The sequence below is a fragment of the Peromyscus californicus genome, unplaced genomic scaffold (assembly GCF_007827085.1).
Source record: "Peromyscus californicus insignis strain IS unplaced genomic scaffold, ASM782708v3 Scaffold_1__1_contigs__length_55948999, whole genome shotgun sequence".
NCBI classification, from domain to species: Eukaryota; Metazoa; Chordata; class Mammalia; order Rodentia; family Cricetidae; genus Peromyscus; species Peromyscus californicus.
In genome coordinates, this window is record NW_026294492.1 from 47,606,595 (window position 1) to 47,629,911 (window position 23,317).

At 47.7% G+C, this 23,317-nt stretch overlaps 1 protein-coding gene across 4 annotated transcripts; it reads right to left on the bottom strand.

Annotated features, from left to right (window-relative positions):
* Window positions 1-6,389: 6,389 nt before the first annotated feature.
* On the bottom strand, window positions 6,390-23,117 carry LOC128115727 (cytochrome P450 4F5-like). Of its 4 annotated transcripts, XM_052746733.1 has the most exons (12): window positions 21,827-23,117; window positions 19,096-19,240; window positions 17,072-17,125; window positions 16,857-16,984; window positions 15,351-15,472; window positions 13,652-13,922; window positions 13,273-13,339; window positions 12,896-13,025; window positions 7,554-7,687; window positions 7,396-7,460; window positions 7,154-7,236; window positions 6,390-6,812 (listed from the first exon to the last, which is right to left on the bottom strand). In XM_052746733.1, exons 1-12 carry the CDS (start codon window positions 22,235-22,237, stop codon window positions 6,617-6,619), a joined length of 1,806 nt encoding a protein of 601 aa, XP_052602693.1. In that variant the 5' UTR covers window positions 22,238-23,117; the 3' UTR covers window positions 6,390-6,616. The 4 variants fall into 4 exon arrangements, with proteins under 4 accessions (XP_052602693.1, XP_052602695.1, XP_052602692.1 ...); XM_052746735.1 differs by lacking the exon at window positions 7,154-7,236 and having other exon boundaries at window positions 19,096-19,234; window positions 21,821-23,117; XM_052746732.1 differs by lacking the exon at window positions 21,827-23,117 and having other exon boundaries at window positions 19,096-19,729.
* Between the last annotated feature and the right edge of the window lie 200 nt (window positions 23,118-23,317).

Consider the following 23,317-nt stretch of genomic DNA (forward strand, 5'->3'; position numbering starts at 1 on the left):
GGCATTGCTCTTAACAGTGGCGTATGTTGTCCAGCAACTGTCCTAGATGGCCATATCTTGGACTTAGCAGTCACTGAACTCACACATGGTCATGCTCCCCATTTGTTAGGCAAATAGGAGGGACCAATAGGCCCCCAAAACCAAGACATAAAGAATGGGTGGACCAGCTCAAAGGTTGGCAGACAAAAGCAAGCTCGAAGTCCTGAAAAGGGTAGTTGATTGACATTGATACAGAATGATAAGGGACGGTGGACAAATCCAGATGTGTCGGCTCAGGACCCCCCAAACAATGAGGGGCAATGGAGGCTAATGGTCCACGATAGGGAGATCAGAATAAAGCAACTTATGACTTCCTCCCCAGGGGATTTTTCACAGTGTTCTTCCCCTCCCCCTAGTAAACTTCTCAACTTCACTTAAAAGTGCTTAAAAGCACATGCGAATTCTTGCAGTTACACAGCTAAGCATGCACTGAATTCTAGGTGAAACAGACATCTGATGGAAACACTCACCTTTTCAAGTCCACACTGGAGGAGACACAAGGAAGGACACTAAGGACCGTACAGGGAATACAGCAGAATAAGGCCCACACTTGTCAAGGCCGAGACCATGACTATTCAGCTTGACCCGGCCTTTTCACCTTTTATTTTATTTTGTTTTATTTTCTTGACTTATGTGTTTTGTCTACATATATGTCTATGTACCACATGCATGCCTGATTCCAGAAGATTTTCAGAGAAAGGGGTGTCAGATCTCCTAGGATTGGAGTTACAGAAAGTCTTGAGCCACCATGTGGGTGCTGGGAATTGAACCTGGCTCTTCTGGAACAATAATCAGTGCTCTAACCACTGAGCCATCTCTCTAGATCTGGATGGCTCTTTTTCAAGGAGTATATTCTTGCTTCCTTCCTTGCTCTGATTAAACTCTTGACTGCTTTCTCTACCACTGTGTCCCAACCAACTTCTTCTCTTTCAGGAGCACAGGCCCTCAGACTGCTGCCGGAGTTGAGAGCAGAGGAAACCATTGTGAATCCTTGACCTGATACAGGACCTTAGAGCAAACATGGACTTTCACAGACAGGAGGAAGTCTGCTCTGAAAATGGAGCTTCTGCATCCATCTGAAGTCTACCAGGTGTCTGGGGCCAAACAGACTTTGGTCTTGCCAACCCCATAATCATAATTCACAGATGCCAGTTTCTAAAAATAAACCTGCTAAGCTATAAGTAGACAAGAATTACACTTATAATCAGGCCATTTGGGAGGTTGATGCAAGAGGAATATGAACCAAGGTCAACCTAGGCTACATATGATAAGCTAAATGCATGACATATAGCATTAATTTAATCTTCAGATAAATATACATAGACACAGATATAATGGTCATAATAGTCAATCATCACTGTCATCTTGGCTGTATCTAGAATACCATGGAAGCAGATTTCTGGGGGTGCCCATGAGAGTCATTCTGAAAGGCTGAACCAAGAGCAAAGACCCACCCTGAATGTGGACAACTTCATCACCAGGGCTGTCTCTCCTGGCTAAATAAAAACAAGGAAATGAGCCGAATACCACACACAATCTCTTTGCTTCCTGACTTAAGATATCATGTGACCAGCCGCTGCATGCTCTTGTCACCACGACTTTCCCACCAGAATGGACTGGACCCTTCACCTGTGAGCCAGAGGAATCCTTTCCTTTCTTAGCTTACTTTTTCCGTTATTTCATCACTGAGAAGGGACAGGTAACTAATGCATGCAGGGGACCTGCACACAGCAGGGGCTCCCTCCCGAGCCCTAAATTAGGCACAAACCACAGCCAAACACCTGTTTTCACGGAGATCCTTTGTTAAGCAGGGAAGAAAAGTTAAAATGATTGCTTTCTGACTCAGGCAGAAAAACGGCAGCAAATGACCTTGCAGGTGAGATTTTTTTTTAAAGGTTTATTTATTTATTATGTATACAGTTCTCTGCCTGCATGTGTCCTTGCAGGCCAGAAGAAGGTACCAGATCTAATTGCAAGTGGTTGTGAGCCACCATGTGGTTGCTGGGAATTGAACTCAGGACCTCTGGAAGAGCAGTCAGTGCTCTTAACCACTGAGCCATCTCTCTAGCCCGCAGGTGAGATTTTTAAGAGGAGAAGGGGAGGTCTGTGTTAGGATGGGCTAGGTTGTGGGTACAGGAGATAGAGGATAAGGGAGACGGGGGAGGGGACAAGGGAAATGGGGAGGGGGTGTTTGTCCCAGAGGGACAACAGACTGCCTCTGGACAGAGAGGAGACAGATGAGTTTATAAAGGTAAAGGGGGAAACCCCATGATAGGGTGAGGTGTTTAATTTTACTTGGGCATGTTTAATTAGGTGAGCCTAAGGGGGCTTCTGATTGCTGGTCTTTGGGAGTCAGCTTCAGGAAGAAGTGGACCTTGGTGGCTGGCTTTAGGAATGTAATCTAATGGTTTTTAGCAAGGCAGAGGGAATGGCCTGCAGAGTCACATGTTTGAGTGTCGCTTCAATTCAGAAAGTTTGTATAAGGGAGGTGAGGTCACTGGTGTGATGACCTGGCCGTGTGGTGAGGAGGAAGTTGGCTGATTTGCTGAAGGAATGTGGAAGAGTTTGGTCCTCTGTGATATAAAATCCTAAATTCCTGTCAGCAGATCTGGATGAGACATTCTGATCAGTGTTCAGAGCACTACAATCTTGAGAGAAACAGCGACAGTGAAGGCCGTGTTCATAAGGATTCCGAGGGAAGTAGAATCTTCTTGGGAACTGGGCTGGAGAACAGCCATTTTAACAACGACTGTCTTCTTTTTTTAATGCCATGGACAGCTGAACCTCTGCTCTAGTTTTTTTTTATAAACATAATATTTTTATTGATTATTTGAGAATCTCACTGACCTCCCAGTTCTCCGATGTTCCTCCCCCGCCCCCACCGTGACTCCTGCAAAGTGGTTACCTAGAGAGCTGTTTTCCCAGGATCAACTTTAAAGGCACACAGAGGCCATTGGAGCTCCGGCCCAGGGGAGCCAGGCTACATCTCAACCTGGCAATAGAACTTGGCAGCATCATCCTGCGGTCCTGGCCTTCAGAGCGTGAGAGGCGTGAGAGCGGTGTGGAGACCCTAGAAGGGTGCAGATGCAAAGAGCTTTAAGCACAGGGTGGAGTTGGTTCATGAAAGAGACCGTTGGCTGTCTGCAGCAGAGCTGCAGGGGCAAGGCAGCCCACAAGCTGCCGGAGCAGAGATGATCCCATCAGGAGCCCCAGATGCTGGACATGGAGTGGCAGGATTTTTTTTGTTTGGTTTTGCTTGTTTATTTATTTGTTTCCCTTGCTGGTGTTAGACTCAACTTGTGTGAATTATTTTTCTGTATTACTCCCATATGCCTGGGTATTTATTCCATACCATTGGATATTGGAAATATGTAACTTGGTTGTTTTATTTTATTTTCTATGGTTTCACAGTTGAGAGGGCACCTTGAGTCCATTAACAGACTAACATTTCCTCGAGTAAATGATTTTTGCACTGTGAGATAAAAATGAAAGTTTATGGGCCAGGACCAACATCTGAAAGTTGACCTCTGCTCTCCACACATGTCCACAACCCCCCACACAAAGAATAAAACAATCATAACCAGAGCCGGATACCTGGCTCAGCAGCCAAGAGTGCTTGCTGCTCTTTCAAGGGACATGAGTTGCTTCCCAATACCATGTCAGGCATCTTACTACCACCTGAAGCTCCAAATCCAAAGGCACTGACACCCTCTTCCAGCCTCCCTTGCTATCTCCACTGAGGAACAATACACACACACACACACACACACACACACACACACACACACACACACACGCACACACACACGCACGCACACGAGACACACAATGTGTCCAAGTGAGTCTAACCCAAATTTCACCTGTCTCCTCTATTTTGCGCAAAGTTCTTTGGGTGGCATCTATACTCCCCTCGAGTACTGTTGTGGGTTAGTGTGATCTGAAAATTATAAAATCAAAGGTAATAGTCACTCCAACATATTTAGTGGAGTCAGGACTGGATTGTGCCAATTTGGAATTTCAACTGAGACTCAGTGCTCCAGTCAACAAAACTAAGTCATTTGAGTTACATTTCCAGCTGTTTTACAACTCTCAAACCTGAAATCTTTTCCAGTTCCTTCAGTGAGGAAGTGACATGAAAAGAGAGTCATAATATGGAGTCAGCGGAGCGTGAAACTTAATTTGAGAGGGCACGTGCCGCATGTGACAGGCCCTGGACTCCAAACCAAAACTGACAAAGTAATTCCAGAGACAGTATTTAGTTGAGAGCATAGGGACTGTTAGATGAATCAGCAGTTAAGAGTACTTGTTACACAATCACGAGGAACAGAATTTGGATCCCAGCACCACATAAAAAGCTAAGCATCGAACACATGCCTGTAATCCCAGCTCTGAGGGGAGCAGACACAAGAGGATGCTGGGGCTCAGTGGTTTCTAACTTAGCCAAGAAAATGGGAGCCCTAGGTTCAGAGAGAATCTGCCTCAAAGGGCTTGGCAGAGAGTCATAAAGGACACAAGACACACTCTTCTGCCTCTGTGCACACAGGTGCATTCCCCAGCACACACACGGGTGTGTATATACTCACAGACATACGGATCTATCTAAAGGAGTAGAGAAAACTAACAAAAATAAGCGTATGCTGCGCTCCGGTTTTAGAGCCACTTATCAAGACAGGAAAATGAGAAACTATTTTTATTTATTCATTTTTTGAGACTCACTTTCAAGTATTCATTATATAGCTGTAACTCATTATATAGCTGAAATTGACCTTGGCTTGATCTTCCTGCATCCTTATCCCAGTGCCAAGAGTACAGGCGTGTGCTACTATGTCTAAATTTCTGTTTTAATAATCTTATGATGAGAAGGGACTAATAAAAGCCAGAAATGACAGGGAAGGGAAATGTATAAGATCCCCCTGCATGGGTGGGAACTTCAGTGGACTACATCACTAGGGAGAAGGAAGTGGCTGAGACTGCTGGTGTGATCTCATTTTAGACCTAAGCTGCCTTAGTGACCTTGGCGATCACAAGTGATGAGCACAATTTAGCATCGTCCTCAAGGGCTCCAAGACTCCTGTCTCCTGAGAAACTGTCCTTCAATTCTACAAATATTCCTTTAGAGATGACATGAGAGACCTAATGTAATGGCCCACTGCTATTATCATGCTGAGGCAGGAGAATCACTAAGGATGAATTACAGGGAACCATGGAGTTGGCCTGGCTTAACTGCCATGAGAGGCATGGGTCATATGTTTTTGGGGTTCGAGTCCATAGCTCCTGGGGCACAATGTTCCTTCCAGTCCCTGAGAGACTGATGCACTCCCTCGGGCAGTGAAGCATTCAGGCTGCTTTGTGTTTCTCCGTGTGTTCCCTTAGAAGTCAAGGGAACATGGAAGCTTGACAGGACTATTGGCTTTAGACATTAATCTTGTGTACCCAGTATAGCTTGCAAACATCATTGTATCCTGGCACCCGAGGTCCCACTCCTCACTTTGGAGCAGCTGACACTTGATGGTTACTGAGGGGTGGCTATCATTCTTCTTCAGGAGTGTAGCCACTAGCAAGCTGCACACGATGCATGCATGCAAACAACTCTAATTAAACTCAGTGAGAAAGAAGGAGGATGGAGGGTAAAATGAAGAAGAGAGAAGAGCAGAGCCAGAGCCAGGAGAAGGAGGAGGAGGAGAAGAACAAGATCGGGAACAAGGTGGTCACCAGGTGGCCCACACCTTCACTCCCAGCACTCAGGAGGCAGAGGCAGGGGATCTCTGAGTTTGGGGCCAGCCTGGTCTAGAACAGCCAGGACTACATGGAGTCTCTCTCTCTCTCTCTCTCTCTCTCTCTCTCTCTCTCTCTCTCTCTCTCTCTCTCTCCCTCTCTCTCTCTTTTCTGTGTGTGTATGCATGTACGTATATGTGTGTGTGTTATATATATGTTTTACATGTATGTGTTTTTATTTTTTAGATATGTATATGAAAGTAGATGACGGCTTTAGCTTCAGATCCTCTGGTTTCTATCTCCTGAGTGCTGGTGTTGCAGGTTTGGTGCTACCAGGCATGATAGGAAAGTATGGGCTGGGAAGGGTTGGGGAGAGGGAGAACAAGATAAGGGTAAGAGAGAGAAATGGAGGTGAATGTGATCAAAATGCATTATAAACACGTACGGAATTGTCAGAGTAAATAAAAATTATTTTTTTTTTTTTTTTGGTTTTTCGAGACAGGGTTTCTCTGTGTAGCTTTGCGCCTTTTCCTGGAACTCACTTGGTAGTCCAGGCTGGCCTCGAACTCACAGAGATCCTCCTGGCTCTGCCTCCCGAGTGCTGGGATTAAAGGCGTGCGCCACCACCGTCCGGCAATAAAAATTATTTTTAATAAAACCCCTTACTTAAGCTCGAGAAGAACTCTCATCACCCTAGAAGGTCAATGGTGAACAAAGGCAGTGGGAATCTGGATCAGAGACACCTACCCAGCCTCTCCCCCAACACACCAACAGGATCTGTTTTCCTCCGGACCCACTGCTGGCACTCAGTGAGACTGATTATTCAGGGATCCGCAAAGGCAGGTGGGTGGGTGAGGAGGTCCTAGGCTAGGTGTGGGGGTCTCTGCACGCCCTCGCTCAGCGGCTCCACCCGCAGCCACAGCCCGCCCTCTGCGCGCAGGATCAGCTCCGGCTTCCGACGCGGCTCCTCGTCGTCGGGCAGGAGGCTGAAGCGCAGCAGGGTGAGCGCCAGCGCCACCTTCATCTCGCTCATGGCGAAAGTCTGTCCTATGCAGTTCCTGCGGGAGGGCGGGGTGGGGACTCTGACTGTGCCCGGGTCCCCACCGCGCCTGGTCAGCATGAGGGACAGGAGGGACAATGACACGCCCGGGACCCTGCTTGTGCATCCGCATCCCAGGAACCTGGCTCAGTCTCAGCGCCCAATGCAGACCAGGGTGGATGGGGCTCTGAGCACGAAGCAGCCACCCTTCACCTTCCAACCCCAGTCTCTGGTGACCTTTAGCATACCCTGTGCTGAGGGCGGGAAGGAAACCCAGAATCCGACCATCCCGGGCCCCCGCCCCCACCCCACCCCATCATGCTCCGATCCCACCCCTTCACCCCAGCGCTCTAGCCTCACCTGGGCCCGGCAGAGAAGGGAATAAAAGCCAGCGGTGACCTCTTCTGAGGGTTTTCTGGGTCAAAGCGGAAGGGGTCATAGACCTGCGGGCCAAGCAAGACTAAGCTGATGGGTCGTGTCTCTCTGCACACCCAGCCAGCCCCAGAAAAGATGGATATGGGGACAGGAGAATGACAGCCTCTGGGTTTCAGGTAGTACCCTGCCCTTTTTCCAAGTCCTGGAGATAAAGGGAGGAGCCTCACCTCAGGGTCTGGCCAGACTGAAGGGTTGTGATGAACTCCGAAAATGCTGATGACACATGCGCTGCCTTTTAGGTAGAAGAAGACAGTCAGTACCAGGTCCGCCTACCTCTAAGGACCGTCATCCTACCCAGGGGCCTCCTCCCAACTTGTGTGGGCACCTTTGGGGACGACTCGACCATCAGGCAACACGATGTCCTGGATGCAGCCCCGGACCAGGTCTGTACCGGGAGGATGCAGCCGCAGACTCTCCTTGATGCACATGGTCAGGAAGGGCAGCTGAGCCAGGTCCTCCCTAAGGAACCAACACAATTATCCAGGAGCAAAAACAGAGCCCCATCAGCCTCACTACCATCCAGGGGTACTAATCACCTCCTTTAAACACTCGCACTCCAGATGAATCAAAGATGTTTGCTTGTTTTTTGACTGTTTATTAAAGAAAGTCTCAAACAATGGAGAATGACCTTGAACTCCTGATCCTCCTACCTCTACCTTCCAATTTCTGAGATTACAGAGGTCAGCTACCAAGAATGGAAAAAAATACCAGAAGAAAGCTTGACCTGGTATTGGAAATGTTTTTAAGGAAACACACCCCTCAAGAGATATCCTTAAATGCTTGCATACATTCAAAGTGAAAAAGTTTTAAAAAATGTATTCACCTGACCTGGGTGAGGTGGTACTCAGCCTCAGAAAGTGGAGGCAAAAGGATCAAGAGTTAAAGGCCAGTCTAGGCTTCAGGAAATGATGCATATTAAAAAAATTATGTCATGAAATAACAAAAGCAGAAATACATATTTCTCGGCTGGTCAGACAGGTCAGATGATAAAGGCACCTGCCGCCAAACTTGATTACAAAAGGTCAACCCCCAGAACACATATGGTGGGAAAAGAGAACTGACTGTAGCCTACCTGTCCACCACATGTGGGAGCATACACACACACACACACACACACACACACACACACACACACACACACACAAATAATTAAATAAATAAACGTAATTTAAATTTTTTTAAAAGAAAAGTGTCCTTAGGTGCTGTGTGGTGGATTGAATGAGAACGGTCCCCAGAGGCTCATATATTTGCATGCTTAGTCTCCAGTTGGTGAACTGTTTGGGAAGCATTAGGAGGTGTGGCCTTGTTGAAGGAGGTGTGTCACTGAGGGTGGGCTCAGAGGTTTCAAAAGCCCATGTCAGGCCTCTCTCTCTCTCTCTCTCTCTCTCTCTCTCTCTCTCTCTCTCTCTCTCTCCCTCTCTCTTTCTCTCTCTGCCTGCTGCTCTCAGCTACTTCTCCAGCACCATGCCCACCTGCCCGCCGACACACTTCCCACCATAATGGTAATGGACTAGCCCTCTGAAGCTGTAAGCAAGCCCAGTTAAATACTTTCTTCTGTATGTTGCCTTGGTCACGGTTTCTCTTCACAGCAATAGAGCCCTAGGACATACTGTAAGATGTTTTGAATGCATAGATGCCTTCCATATTCAAGGCTAGAGTGATCTATTATTATAAATGTGTCAGGTTTTCTAAATAATCAACATTTTCAATATCATCCAATCAAACTCTTGCCAGAGTTGGTTTCTTTTTAGAATTTTTTTATTTGTTGCTATTTTTAAAGAAGTGTAAGTATTCTGATGATGTTCACCCTCCACCACCCTCTTTTGTCCTCTTCCCCTTCCTGAGGAACACCTCCCTACTTTGACGTTTTGTCCTTTGTTTATTTATTATGTTTTTATTGTACATGGCAATCCTTCTTTGCCAGCACTGGGCATCAAGAATTTGCACACTAGGCAAGTATCCAAAACTGAACTGTGTCCTCATCCAAAAACCTTATTCTAACAGGAAGAGTTCAAGTTTACAAAGATAAGTCCATCTAAAAATAAAAGAGGGAGCCAGAGTGCTGTGGGATGGTCTGTATGTCAAATGTGTTGCTGATTGGTCAATAAATAAATCACTGATTGGCCATTGGCTAGGCAGGAAGTGTAGGCGGGACAAGGAGGAGAATAGAGCTGGGAAGTGGAAGGCTGAGTCAGGGAGACACAGCCAGCCGCTATCAGGATAAGGAAGATGTAAAGTACCGGTAAGCCACAAGCCACGTGGCAAGGTATAGATTAATAGAAATGGATTAATTTAAGCTGTAAGAACAGTTAGCAAGAAGCCTGCCACGGCCATACAGTTTGTAACCAATACAAGTCTCTGTGTTTATTTGATCGGGTTTAAGCGGCTTGGGACTGGCGGGTGAGAGAGATTTGTCCTGACTGTGGGCCAGGCAGGAAAACTCTAGCAACACCAGAGGCAGGTGGATTTCTGAGTTGAAGGCCACCCTGATCTACATAATAAGTTGCAGGACAGCTAGGGCTATAGAGTGTGACTCTGTATCCATTTTTTTTAAAAGGAGCCCACCTATCATTTACTAACATCTATTACAAAACTGTAGTAGTAAAAATGAGACTAACTTTTTAAAACGATGTTACTGCACACGAACAAGGACATGAAAACATGTTTCAACAAGAACATGAAAAGAGACATGTGAAATCCAGAGTAGGTGGGCACATGGATGCCTGAAAATACGGTTATCTGCTGAAGACTGCACACACTGCTGGGAAGTGGGTAGGTAGATTAAAGGAAGGGTTTTTAAAAAACAAATCAGCAATTAGCAAACAAAAAGTGTTAAATCAACAAAGTGTGGAACTGCAGCTCTGAGGAGGTGGAGGCTGAAGGGTTAGAATAATCAAGGATAGCCTCAGTCATACAGCAGGTTGGAAGCCACCAAGACCTTCATGAGAAGCTGTCTCCAAAAAGCTTGTCTCTCCCAAATTCTAAAACACGAAACCTTTAAAGTTAATTAGTGTTGCCAGGCGGTGGTGGCGCACTCCTTTAATCCCAGCACTCGGGAGGCAGAGGCAGGATCTCTGTGAGTTTGAGGCCAGCCTGGGCTACAGAGTTCCAGCACAACTAAGACACAAAGAAACCCTGTCTCGAAAAACAAAAAAACAAAACAAAACAAAACAAAATGTAATTAGCGTTATCTGTCACTTCAAAGATTTGTCATTTCCTTGTGGTGAGAATATTCAAAATCCTTTCTTCTGGTGATTTGGAGGTATACAACACATTCCTTTAAACTGGTAGTACTGGTGTGCACAGAACAGAAAAGAAATGCAGTTCTACCAACTTATCAAGTCTTCATTGGACCAACCCCTTCCCAGATAGGGAAAAGGGAAGCAATATCTTCTTGGTTTTTGTTTTGTTTTGTTTGTTTGGGTTTTTTTTTTGTTTTTTTATTTTGTTTTGTTTTTCAAGACAGGGTTTCTCTGTGTAGCTTTGCACCTTTCCTGGAACTCACTCTGTAGCCCAGGCTGGCATCAAACTCACAGAGATCTGCCTGGCTCTGTCTCCTGAGTGCTGGGATTAAAGGCGTGCGCCACCACCACCTGGCTGGGAAGCAATATCTTCATGACCTACCAGTAAGGATGTCTAAATGTCTAAGAGTAGAAAATGCAAGAACAAATAAAGAAGAAATAAATATGCATAATTTCTGTATATGAAGAGACCATGGATCAAATTAGAATTCAGATTAGAGATTCATGATATCTACAATGACTGATATACATACACATACATATATGTAAATGAATTGCTGCAAATCAACACTAATGACATGTGACACAAAGCATATATTCTAGGATTTCAGTAGGGTCAAACACAAGATATTAGAGAGAGGCCATGAAAGCAGAACAGAGGCCAGGGCTGAGAGGGGGGAAAAGGGCAAAAGTGGTCATAGAGATGATGCTAGAGATGAGAATCACGAAAAACAAATTAGGTTTGAAATACCATAATGAACCCTAACACACTGTATGCAAACTACTTAACTAATAAATTAGATGGGGAGGTGTCCAACTGGGCATGTAATCCCTGAATGCAGAGGCATTAAGATACTGACTTCCAGGCCATCCTGTATCACCCAGTGTTGCCATTTAGGCATCATGCTGGCCCGCTTAGGGTCCTCAGCTGCAGCCACTAAGAACACCCGCTGTGCGTAGGACTTGTCAGTATTCGGGCAGGCACAGTGGTCAGCTCAAGGTCCTCAGAATACGTTGTCTGCTATCTCGCTACATAGTCTCTGTGCACATGAGCTCTGTCCCCTTATAAAGACTGGCGACCACCTCCTGTCCCTTACCCGCCACTTCTCCCTCTAGGCCGGTCTCTGCACCCTTTGATAGGAATTCTAGCCACGCCTCCATGACTGCGCATGCCCTGGCCCTGGCGAGACACTTAGTCATTTCAGCCTAGTCGTTTCCGGCCGTATGTCCTAGTAATCAGTGCGCTGCATGTCACGTAATTTGTTCCCAGCGTGATCACGTAATCTCTATGGACATGCGTGGCGTAGCCACGTGGGCCCATATGCGCATGGGGGGCGGGTAGTCCATAAAAGACAGATCCCATGTATCCTCCCCTCTCTCCTCACATGTCTCTCCAACAGGCCTGATCACATCCCTTCCTGTCCCTCCCTTCTAATAAACTCTCATAGTGGGTTTTGTTGTGTCTTGGGACTTTTCCTCACAGGGTAAACAGCGCTGCATAAAACCAACACCCTTCCTCATCCCTTTCCCCAAAAACCTCCCATTTTGTTGTATGGTGTGACTTTATCTCCCGCCATAAACATTTACAACATTGGTGCCACGAGACTCGGCAGGCTCTGCTGGCAGTCCCAGGCACGCGAGGATCCTGGGCCCGGTCCACCTACGGCAACCTCACTTTTCGAATTAACTGACCTCAGGGCTCTCCATCCAACATCAACTGGATTAGTTTCCCCTTCTCCCAGTCGGTGTAAACACTTTCCTGGATTCATGGGAGTGACTGTTGAGATTTTTGCACCCACTGGCATCCTTGGAGGTGGGAGAACCCCCAACCACGGCCTTAAAGGCTATAGTTGGCCCTCTTTGCCGAACATCACCCTCCGCCATTCCCCACTAATGAGGCCTCAACTCTTTTTTTTTTAAACACCTAATTCTTTTTTTGTTTTTTTAAGATTTATTTATTTATTATGTATACAGTGTTCTGTTTGCATGTATCCCTGCAGGCCAGAAGAGGGAGCCAGATCTCATTACAGATGGTTGTGAGCCACCATATGGGTGCTGGGAATTGAACTCAGGACCTCTGAAAGAACAGCCAGTGTTCTTAACCTCTGAGCCATCTCTCCAGCCCGAGGCCTCAACTCTTGACTGTGGTTTCTCACCTCTTGGCCCCACCCGCAAGCCCTGGTACCAGGCAACCACCTGTCTTTCTGGACTGAGAGCTCACATCAGCCTCTGTCCTTTGGGTGATGACCCACTGTGGCCAGCCTGTGCCTCCTCAAATCGATCCTCCCTGAATTTCTGGGATGCTAGAAATTCCAGGTCTTTGGATCTTGTTTATTCTCTCTCACTCATGGGAACTGCCCCTCTCTTCATAAGCCCAACTTCCCCTTACAGCTATAATAACAGCTGTAGAAACCAGAATGCTCACCATTCAATCTCCTCAGGCTCACGGTCCCTCAGAAGCTCCCGCACCTCCTGCCGGCAGCGCTCCTGGTATTCCGGGTGTCTCGCCAGGTTGTACAGGATCCAGGAGAGTGCACTGGCTGTGATGTCATGGCCTGAGGGACAGACAGGCAAACTTAGATCTCTGGCCTGCTCAGCACTACAGTGCTTAAGTATTAAAGCCCCCGGGAGGATAGAAAGAGGTGGATGAGTAGACATAGACACTAGATGAAAGGAGTCCGGAGACATGTATCTAGGCTCGGTGCAGACTCACAAGAAACCATGAGTATAATGGAGTCTCCTCTCTGAGGCCCTTGGATTGACTGACCCCTGCCTCCTCTGTGACTGTACAGGGACCCTCACCTCCAAACATGAAGGTGTCAGCCTCTGCCCGGATGTCCTCATCACACAGCTCCTTTCCATGTTCATCCTGAAGACAAAATGAGACCCTCATTGCTTACCATGTCTGAGGGCTGCTGAGCCTGATCTGAGCCAGCTCTGATAGCCTTTGTACTCACAGCACCCCACCTTGTCTCCCCCAGAGCCCGCCCCACACTTTCCTCCTTGGTTTCCTAATGTTGTTTGCTCCTTCCACACAGCATTCAACAGAAGCACTTCTCTTGAACTTCTTTCTAACCTGGCCTTCATTTTTACAAGTACCATCGAAGGCTCTTCAGCATCCTTTTGTGCAACTGCAACATTTTCTATCTAACAATAATGTTCCTGTAACCCACAGGCCCACCTTGGCCATCAAGAGCACATCAATGAAGTCCAAAGTCTTGGACTTAGCCTTGGCCTTCACGAATTCATCAACACCCTGGCTATTGAGGGTGCGGCGTCTCTCCTTGATGACAGCATCTGTGAAGTTGTGCACCAGATCACAGGCTTTGTGGAAGCGCCGCCCATCAGCAGTGAGATAGTACAAGAAGTCCATGTACAAGAAGACCTGCTGGTACTTTTTTGCTACCAGGGCGCTGAGCTCCAATATGGCAGCAATGTATTCACTGGGAGACCTGCAGGTCAGGCCAGAGAGAGGAAGCAACTTAGCACACACAAAACCCCAGAGAACCTCCAGCCAGAGAGTCCAAGGACCAGGGTCCATCCTGAAAAGGGCATCCACAAAGCACAAATTCTGTTTCCTGCTCTCTACAAGTAGTTCCTGACCCAGGAATCCAGGGCATAAGTGGACATCATTTCTTCTTCTAGTTCACCCAGCATCTGCTCCTGCTCTTCTCCTTTGGCTTCTTGTGACTCTGCCCAGGCTCAGACCCTCCTCTCCTGGTTCCTTGCACCCTGTATCTCTATGAATATCTCTATGAAGCTCCTCTATTGATTAGGTTGCCTAAGCTCACTGTGACTAGGACTCCCCCCTGTACAGAACCTTCTCTTATGACCTGGGAAACTCAGGATGGAGTTCACACCCTTCTGGCTAGGCAACGTCTTTAAGATCTGGCCACCAGCTGGACGTGCTGGCTCCTGGCTATGATCCCAACACACAGGAGGTGGATGCAGGAGGATCAGAAGCTCAAGTCCAATTTCATCTGCATAGTGAGTTCCAGCCCAGACTAACTACAGACTGAGATACTGTCAAGAAAGGAAAAGTTAAAGGAGGGAAGGATAGGCAAAGGAGAAGGGAGAGGGGGAGAAGAGAGAGGAGGTTAGGAAAGAAAAGGTCTGTGCACTTTAGAACTATCTGTGATGGCTATCTTGGTAATCTAGGTAAGATTGAGAAGCATCGTCAAGATTAGTCAAACACGCATCTGCATGTAGGGGGAGGGTGTTTCTTTTTTTTTTTTTTTTTTTTTTTTTGGTTTTTTGAGACAGAATTTCTCTGTGTAGCTTTGTGCCTTTCCTGGAACTCACTCTGTAGTCCAGGCTGGCCTCGAACTCACAGAGATTCACCTGCCTCTGCCTCCTGAGTGCTGGGATTAAAGGCATGCGCTACCACCGCCCGTGTGAGCGTGTTTCTAGAGGACGTAAACACCTTCTCTCCATGTGGACAGCCTCCAATCTCTGTTTGAGAGGGGAAGGAGAAAGCTTGCTGGCACAGACATGTTCTCTCTGTACTCCTCAGCCATCATGGCGGGAGCTGCTTTGCTCTGTCATTCCCACCATGATGGACTGAAACCAGTGGACAAAATATGTCTTTCCTTCTGAACATGTTTTGCTTAGACATCTTGTCACAAAAGCAAGTTGAATGCATCCTCCAACCTTGTTCCCGAGGTACCGCTTCGTTGCCTGTTTCATGTACGACTCATCTGCACCTCCTTGCCTTTACCAAGCTGAGAGTCTGGAAGGACCACTCACTCTCCTCCCTGTCCTTCCCTGACAGTTCTCGCCCACCTCCCCCGAGTCCCCTCTGCTCCCTCTTGCCGGCCCCTCCTCCCCAACCTTCTCTCTTGATCCATGGCTCGGGTTTCTGACCCAGGACAGGGACTCACTCTTGACAGTTGCTGTCAAAGCCAAAGAGGCATTTCTGCAGACTGTCCAAGGTCATGAGGCTGATGTTCTCAAACATTTCCAGACGGATGCTGCCTTCTACAGCCAGATGCTTCCACTTCGCCTTTAGAGAGGGAGACAAGGATGGGGCTAAGCCTTGGCTCCTGAACCCCTGCCCAAGCCGAAACATCAGGAGAGACCTCTCTGCTAGAACCAGCTTCATGGTCCTCTGCCTTAGGTTCTACCTGACCCCAGAGAAGCCAGACTTGGATGGGAACAGAAGGTGGGACTGTAGAAAATGAAGATGCAGAGTTAGAAATCAAGAGCTTTCAGTTAACTCTACCAACTTCTGTGTGTCCTTGGTCAGGCCACCGCCCTCTCCAGGCGCAAGTAATCGAGCCTTCAAATTTGAACTTATTTGTTGCCCCCTAAGCCATACTTCAATGTCTGCTCTACCACTCACACTCTTACGGCTGGTGTGCTTGGAAGCTCTCCCTGATCTCTATGACCCTCAGATTCACCATCTATAATGTAACTGTCATAGTTGCCTCTGCCTCAGAGCTGTCCAGAAATTACAACAGACAACATAGATCCCAGAACTGGCATACAGTAGATGCTCAATAAATGTTAGCAGTAGTTATCACTGTCATTAGCACAGTAGTAAGTGACTGTAGAAATGGCCCTAAGTATTCATAATTCTTCTATCATCAGTTTTTGCAATGAAATTTGGAGAGTAGTTCTATTGGGAAGTGGGGTCCATCTTCCCAGGTCTTCAATCTGAACTGAATTGGGAACTTGTTCTTACCTAAAAAGCGTTGTGAAAAAGACTCTATGCTGCTGGGGATGAAATGTGGCTTGGAAAGCCATGGAACGTTCTGCCTTCCCCATCTTGGAAACACTATCTCCATTCTAGCAAAGCAATGATTCCCTAAGGATGATAAGGGATGAAGGGGAAGGCCTGGCTGGCCTACCAGGACCAGTTTTAAAGTGTGTTTTTCTCAATACTGATGATATAAACCAGGGCCTTGCTCATGCTAGGATAGCTAGCTGGAACTAAATTATACTCAAGACTTGACTGACCTTGAACTCACAATTCCTCTGCCTCAGTTCCCTCAGTGCCGGAAATACAACTGCACATCACCACGTCCAGCTTTAAGCCAGTAAACCGAGACAGATGTACTAAGCAAAAAAGACATACTATGTGATACTCAACATTAACATGTTGGCTTTCCAGAACTTCTGTAAGAGATAGTAGATACTGGTCTTCTGTGAGTGTTGTCTACATGCTAGGAGCATAGCTCCATGGTGTTATTCTGACCATGTCTTAAGTTGTTATTATTCACATTTTAAATATGGAGAAACTGAGGCTTGGAGATGAAAACTGATGTCCCCAAGACCACGCAGCAGAAACACATCTTCAGATGTGGACAATCTTCAGACCACATCTATCTGAAGCCACTCTCTGTTCTGCAAGTATCTACATGGGACCCTGAGTTTAAAGAACTCACGTGCATGATGTTCACACTCTTGTTAAAAATCTTCACATAGGGCTTCAGGATGTCAAAGTGGAAGGCGGGCGTCAGCAGACGGCGATGGCGGCTCCACTTGTCACCAGAACTCAGAAAGAGCCCATCCCCTGGGAGGGAAAGCACAGTAGTAAGCAAAGGTGGAACCTTCTTCTGCCCCCCAAGGTGTCCCCCGACCCTCACCTTGAGTTACTCACCCAGCCAGGGCTTCAGGAAGCCATAGAAAGTCATGTCCTTGGGGGCCACCAAAGCTGCCATGAAGGAAGACAATCAAGGGCCATGGAAAGGGTGAAAGGTGGACTTTGGGAGGGGTGGGGACTCCCAGCCCCAGGGCTGCCCACTTCCCCTCCAAACACAGGGAGGTAGGAAAGGAACCAGGACAAAGACAGCAGGGAAGAGGAAGGAGGTGAGACAAGACCAGACCAGTCTGCAGCAAGAGAGTATGGTGATATTTTATTTGTGCTGAAATGTGATTTTATTTATATGTTAATAAATAAAGTTACCTGGGGATCAGAGCTAAGAGCAAGCCATTTAGCAAAAGTCTGGTAGTGGTAGCACATGCCCTTAATCCAATCACATGACAGGCAAAGTCTCTGTGTGCTCAAGGACACAGCCTGCATGGTGACACAAGCCTTTAATCCCAGTATCAACCACAGAGACCTGGAGGTCTGTATAGACAGGCAATGACAAGGAAGTCATGTGGTTGGGTTTAGAACCATTGAGAAGGCAGAACAGAAAGGCAGTAAAAAGACAGGACACAGAAAGTAGGTCTCTCTCTCAGGGGAAGGACAGCAGCAAGTGGTAAGATAAGGTGGTCTTAGCTCTTGGCTACTGCTCGATCTCTGGGCTTTTAAATCTTTATTTGGCTCTGTGTTTCTTATTTAATAAGACCATTTAGAATTTCATTTACAAGAGAGAGCAAAGCTCAGTCTGGCAGGGAACAAACATGCCCCAGCATGCCTTCACATGGCTGCTGCATGGTCCACTGGGTCTTCCACATCTGAGCAGCACAGCACTCTACAGGCCTCTGCAAAGACCTAGGACACACTGTCAATTGCAGCTCTCTGACACGTCCCAACACATCCTGGTATATATGACAGGGGCACATGTTATCATGACCTGCCATAAACACAGCACACATGACATTCCCTGATGTGACACAACATGGGTGTGTAACAGTCTGGCATCACCTAATTGTGCCCTTCAGATAATCCCAGATTGGCACTGAAATGTGGTCCCTTTTGAGTCCCAAATGTGACCTGGATAGGTCCCAGACCCCTCCAGTTCTCTCCTCTATGCCACACTAAGCATTAACTGTTCAGAGTTCAGGGCAACTCTATTCTTGGAGCCATGTGCCCACTGGGAAGAGTTGCCTCTGCCCTCTCCAGCCATCAAGCAGCCCCAGAGCCAAGCAGACAGAACTGACCCATCTGGACTCTAGTGGACAGTCCCTGCAGTACTCTGCATACCACTTCTGTCACAAATCATCTTCAGCTTGGGGTCCCTCCTATCGAAGGTGGCTGGGGCAGCCAAGACTCGTTGAACTAAGCAGAGGAAACATAGAAGGTTATCTATAACTTTATCTAGAACCACAGAATGTTCCCTGGTGGTTGAATGACTAGAAGCCATCTTTCCCAGCAAGAAGTTAAGGTCCTCAAAGAGGAAACTAGAACTAGGAGATGCAGATTCCTGAGTGCACTGTAAGGTATCTAGACTCAACTGTACCTAAAGACCCCTCTGGTGGACATAACTCTTGTGGATGACGAGATAGCTCAATCAGTAAAATACTTGCTTTGCAAGCATTAAGAACACAAGTTTCATCCCAAGAGCTCATGTAAAAATGCCAGCAGGGAGGTGTCACTGCTGGGAAGGAGAAACAAGGAGGATCCCTGGGGTTTACTGGATAGCAAGTCTAGCTTAACTAGTGAGCTGCAGCCTGTGAGGGACAAGATTGACAGTGGTCCTAGAAGTGACAAGAAGGGTTGTCCTCCATCCTCCACATACATGTGCACATGCATACACATACATAGACACGTGCATGTGGACCCACATATGCATATGCACAAACATAAACATTCATAAAAGAGGGTCTTCTTTCTAGTTCTAGGGATGGAACCTAAGGCTTTGTTCTTGGTAGGCAAGTGTTCTACCACTGAGCCACATCTCCAGTCAAGATGAAAACCAGAGAAGAGGCCAAAGATTGGGATGCTGGGAGAGGTACCTGGGGCATGGAGCAGGGGGGCAATAAATGCAGGGTCAACAAACTTCAGCACAGGGATGACAGGTCCCAGCCAACAGAGTTGGACATCTCGGAAGGTCTTGCCCATTTCAGTCACCAGCTGCATGCCTTCCTCATTGTTCTGGATCTGAGGATGAAGAAAGCCGAGGCTAGTCCTGGCAGGTGTATCAGATGCTCCTCCTCTGTGCCCACCACACCTCTCCCTTCTTACCCTCCTACTTAGATTATTCATCTTTGATTCTTACTAAGTCAACCAGGGTTCACTATATGTGTTTCTTAGTGTATCCATGTTTCTATCTACATACCTTTCTCTGATGTGTCTCTTTCCTCATCTCTCTATTTTGTGATCTAAATATGGATAGTGGGTGGATGAATCACTAGATGGGTGAATGAATAAATACATACATGCATGCATATATACATAGGATAAATGATACACAGATGTATAGATTAATATACATGGACCAAGAATGATAGTAGATAAATGATAGATAGATAGATAGATAGATAGATAGATAGATAGATAGATAGATAGATAGATAGATAGATTTGACAGATGGTCCTGAGAGGTGTAAGAAAGGCGCTTAAACATGAGCTTAGAGAACAAGCTGGTAAGCAGCATTCCTCCATGGCTTCCGTGTTGCTTTTGGTCATGGTACTATATCACAGCAACAGAGAAACAAACTGGAACATGCTCTCTTCCCTCCTTGTCCTTTCCCTCCGCCTCTGCTCTCTCTGTCTCTGTCTGTCTCTGTCTCTTTCTGTCTCTGTGTGTGTGTGTGTGTGTGTGTGTGTGTGTGTATCTCCCTTTGTCTCTATGGGATTCCTCCCATAGGATTCTTCTCATCTCCAACTTCTAATTCATCTTTATTTTTTACCCCCCACTTCCTCCATCCTTCCCATTAGGAGTAAACTCACAGCTAATTTTATTCCACTCAACTCTCTGTCTCTGTCTCTGTCTCTGTCTCTGTCTCTCTCTCTCTGTCTGTCTCTCTCTGTCTCTCTCGTCCCTGAACCAGAGCACAGCCCACTAACACCAGCTCTGGGCAGGCATCTTCCCAGTTTCACAGCAAAGAATCTTGAAGGTTTTCAACTCTTGGTTCCCTGCTCAGGAGGGATGTGAACTTGGAAGTCCTCTAAGAGGGGAACTGATGGGCAGCTCAGGAGCTGGACCTTGAGGTCAGAAGGCAGCTTTGGGGGGGGTGGGGGGAAGAAGACAGGAATGAGAGGAGACTGGCAGGGGGACTGTGTGATGTCAGGAGAAGACACAGAAAGACGACGACGATGACGGAGAGCTGGGGAGACAAGTGAATGAGGGTGTCATCCTGAAGCCTGTGATGATCTCCCTGGAAAGAGAGGACCTTGGCACAGCAGATCGCTGTGGAGGGATGGATGAGGTGGGATTCATGACCTGACAATCACAAAGTCGAGGGGACAAGGAGCAGGCAGGGGAAAGCAGGCAGAGAATGAAATGACTCGTGGGATTGCAGGGCAAGCAGTCAGGAGGGTTAGTACAGAAGGAATCATACTGGAGGCAGACGGATGGGAGCGAAGATGTCACCTGTGAAAAACATATCAGAAAACATGGATGGGTGAGTTCATCAAAGGTGAAGTTTTACATATGTCTATGAAAGAAAACCTAATCGGCAAGAACTTCAGTGATGATGGGAGTCTGAGCTAATGTGGTGAGGGAGGGACTGGAAGGAGACTGCTGCATTGTAGAGAAGGAGGGGATCCTGAGGGGACAGTGATGAGAGGAGGTGAGAAGAGAAGCTGGAAGGAGAGAGCTGTGGTGACAATGGCATTGGCGGTGGAGCCTGGCAGGTGACATCCATAGAAACGCAAGGCGTGGCTCTAGCAATAGGGAGCCAGCGCAGCATAGAGCAAGAGGCACTGGGGGTGATGGGAGGGTGCTGAGTTGGAGCCTCTCTCAGGATCTAGGCCTGTGTGAGAGGCCAGAGAGGTCCCTAATAAAAAAGGAAACGGTCCGTCTGGGCTGTGATGCTGTGATAGAGTGTGTCCCTGGCACACACAAGACACTGGGTGTTATACTCTGGCACTACAGATGTTAAAAACTCCTAAACTTTGACCCAAAATGGACATTAGAGTCAGCTGGTAAACCTTGAGAGCAGATGACAAAATACGAGAGGACGAAGTCCAAGCAGCTGGAGGAGTGACAGTGCACACATCTCTCTCCTGCCCCACGGAGCCCCTGTAGGTGGAGGTCGGGAAGCCAGAGCATTTCAATAGCCAAGCAACCGCCCAGAGAGGTACAGACACTGGCCTGAGACCAACAGAGATGGGTCAAGGAGGGCCCAGACTTCGGACATGCTACAGGGAGACCTCAAATCCAACAGCAGAAACTGAAGGGATCGGGGATGTCCCCGCCCTGTGCAGTCCACTCTGGGAGCGCCTGAGTAGGACAGACATGCGCAGATAAGGGCAAGAGACCTCAGACCATGACATGACTCCCGGTGGGAACGTGATGCAAAGCAGGCTTGGAGCGGGAAAGAAAAAAAAAAAAAAAAGAAGGCTTCAGAGCATAGGAGTGTGAGGTGCCAGAAGTGGATGGGCTGGCACAGTGAGGAGAGAGGGGCTCCCTCACCTCACTGCTGTCCTACACCCCAGCCTTTTCCTGCCCCCCACCCACCCCGATCCCCATTCTTCATGTCTGTTTATTATCCTATATCCCCCCTCCTCCTGACACTCTCACCGTGCCCAAATGACCCAAAAACCAGTTCCGCTTAGGGGCCTGAGGGAAGCATCTGAGGCGGGCGCATTTCTCATAGAAGGAGTAAGCCCAGGCCAGAATTCTCGCCACGAGCCAAGAAGCCCCGAAGAGCAGCAGAAGATGCCATGAGGAGGCCAGCACTGGGCCCAGGCCCAGCCAGGGCAGGTTCCACGACTGCATCCTGCAGGGCAGATGAACACAGGTGAGATTCCCAGGCCCCCGGAGAGCTAGCCTGATCTCTGCCCAATCACTCCAGCGCTGTGAGCTGTGACTCTGTGGATTAGGAGCACAGCAGGAATGGAGGCGGAGACTTGAGGCCTTGCTGGGAGAGCGGAATGAAAGCAGAGACAGAACAAGACGGGGAGGGACTAACGGAGGGCCACTGTTCAGCATCTAGAATGGACCAGCATGAAGCTCAGGCTCACTGATCTGCTGGCCCAGCTAGCTTCACAGAGTCATCCAAGTTGTAATAGAGTTGTTTTTATCGAGAGCCAGGACCCTCCCTGCCAGCCCCCAGCCTGGTACCTTCTCTCAGAAGCAGCTTATGCCGGAGGGCCTCTCCTCTCCTCTGGAACTTATTTGTCCCCTGTTTCTGACCCACAGTAGCTGTGTGGATGGCTGGACTGAATGAATCAACCCCTCCCAGGGTCAGCTGCTTATACACACACACACACACACACACACACACACACACACACACACACACACACACACACCCCTGAGATGGCAATCTGGGCTCAACTCAGGCTGGACTCTGACCCGGTAAATACTCCGCATTCCTCAGAAACCTTGAAAAGTGGGCTTCTGTTTGGCAGGAAAAGCCATTACATTCTTAGCGCTCCCACAGACCCCCAACCTCCAGAGAAGGCATCCAGTCCTTTATTAACTCTAGCAAGCCTCCAGCAGATCTGAGCCCCCACGCTACCTCTCAGGCTGCTGCAGCCAACCTGTCCTCTGCTGCAAAATAACCCCTGTACCTGCAGGACTTTCTCACCATTTTTGCTGTCTTCTCTGGCCTAGCGGGGGAAACAAACCTGGAGGATAAGAAGTCAGAGTTCAAAACAGAAGCATGGAGGGGAGGGGTCAAACTGAAGAAGGCCAGAAGCAGACAGTGTGCAAGCAGGCAAGACAGTCAGGAGTCAGCTGTCTGCCCAGCATGGAAGTTTAGCGTTATCATTAAAGGATACACATTTTGTCCAGAAACTGTCCTGGATTTGCTGTTGTGTGTTGAATTTATCAGTCACTGAAATCTCCCATGGCCATGTTTCCTATTTCGTAGACAAGAAACTAGGTCCTTGAGGAACTCTAACAGACCCCCCAAAAATAGGGCATAAAGAACAATGGGTGGGCTAACTCAAGGCCCTGAAACGGGGTGTAAAGAGAATGGGGACAGTCAATATATAGAAAGGGTAAGTGGTCAGTGGCCAACTCCTGATGGGTCAGCTCAGGGCCCCAAAACCAGACTTAAGGACA

What these genes read in the sequence shown, in the direction of transcription:
- LOC128115727 (XM_052746733.1), bottom strand. Translation starts at nt 22,237, where the DNA reads ATGCTGAACAGTGGCCCTCCGTTAGTCCCTCCCCGTCTTGTTCTGTCT. An exon ending in TTTGACAGCAACTGTCAAGA is followed by an intron (nt 13,923 to 15,350) that starts GTGAGTCCCTGT and finishes CCTGACCTGCAG; the next exon opens with GTCTCCCAGTGAATACATTG. An exon ending in TGGTCGAGTCGTCCCCAAAG is followed by an intron (nt 7,461 to 7,553) that starts GTGCCCACACAA and finishes TCTACCTAAAAG; the next exon opens with GCAGCGCATGTGTCATCAGC.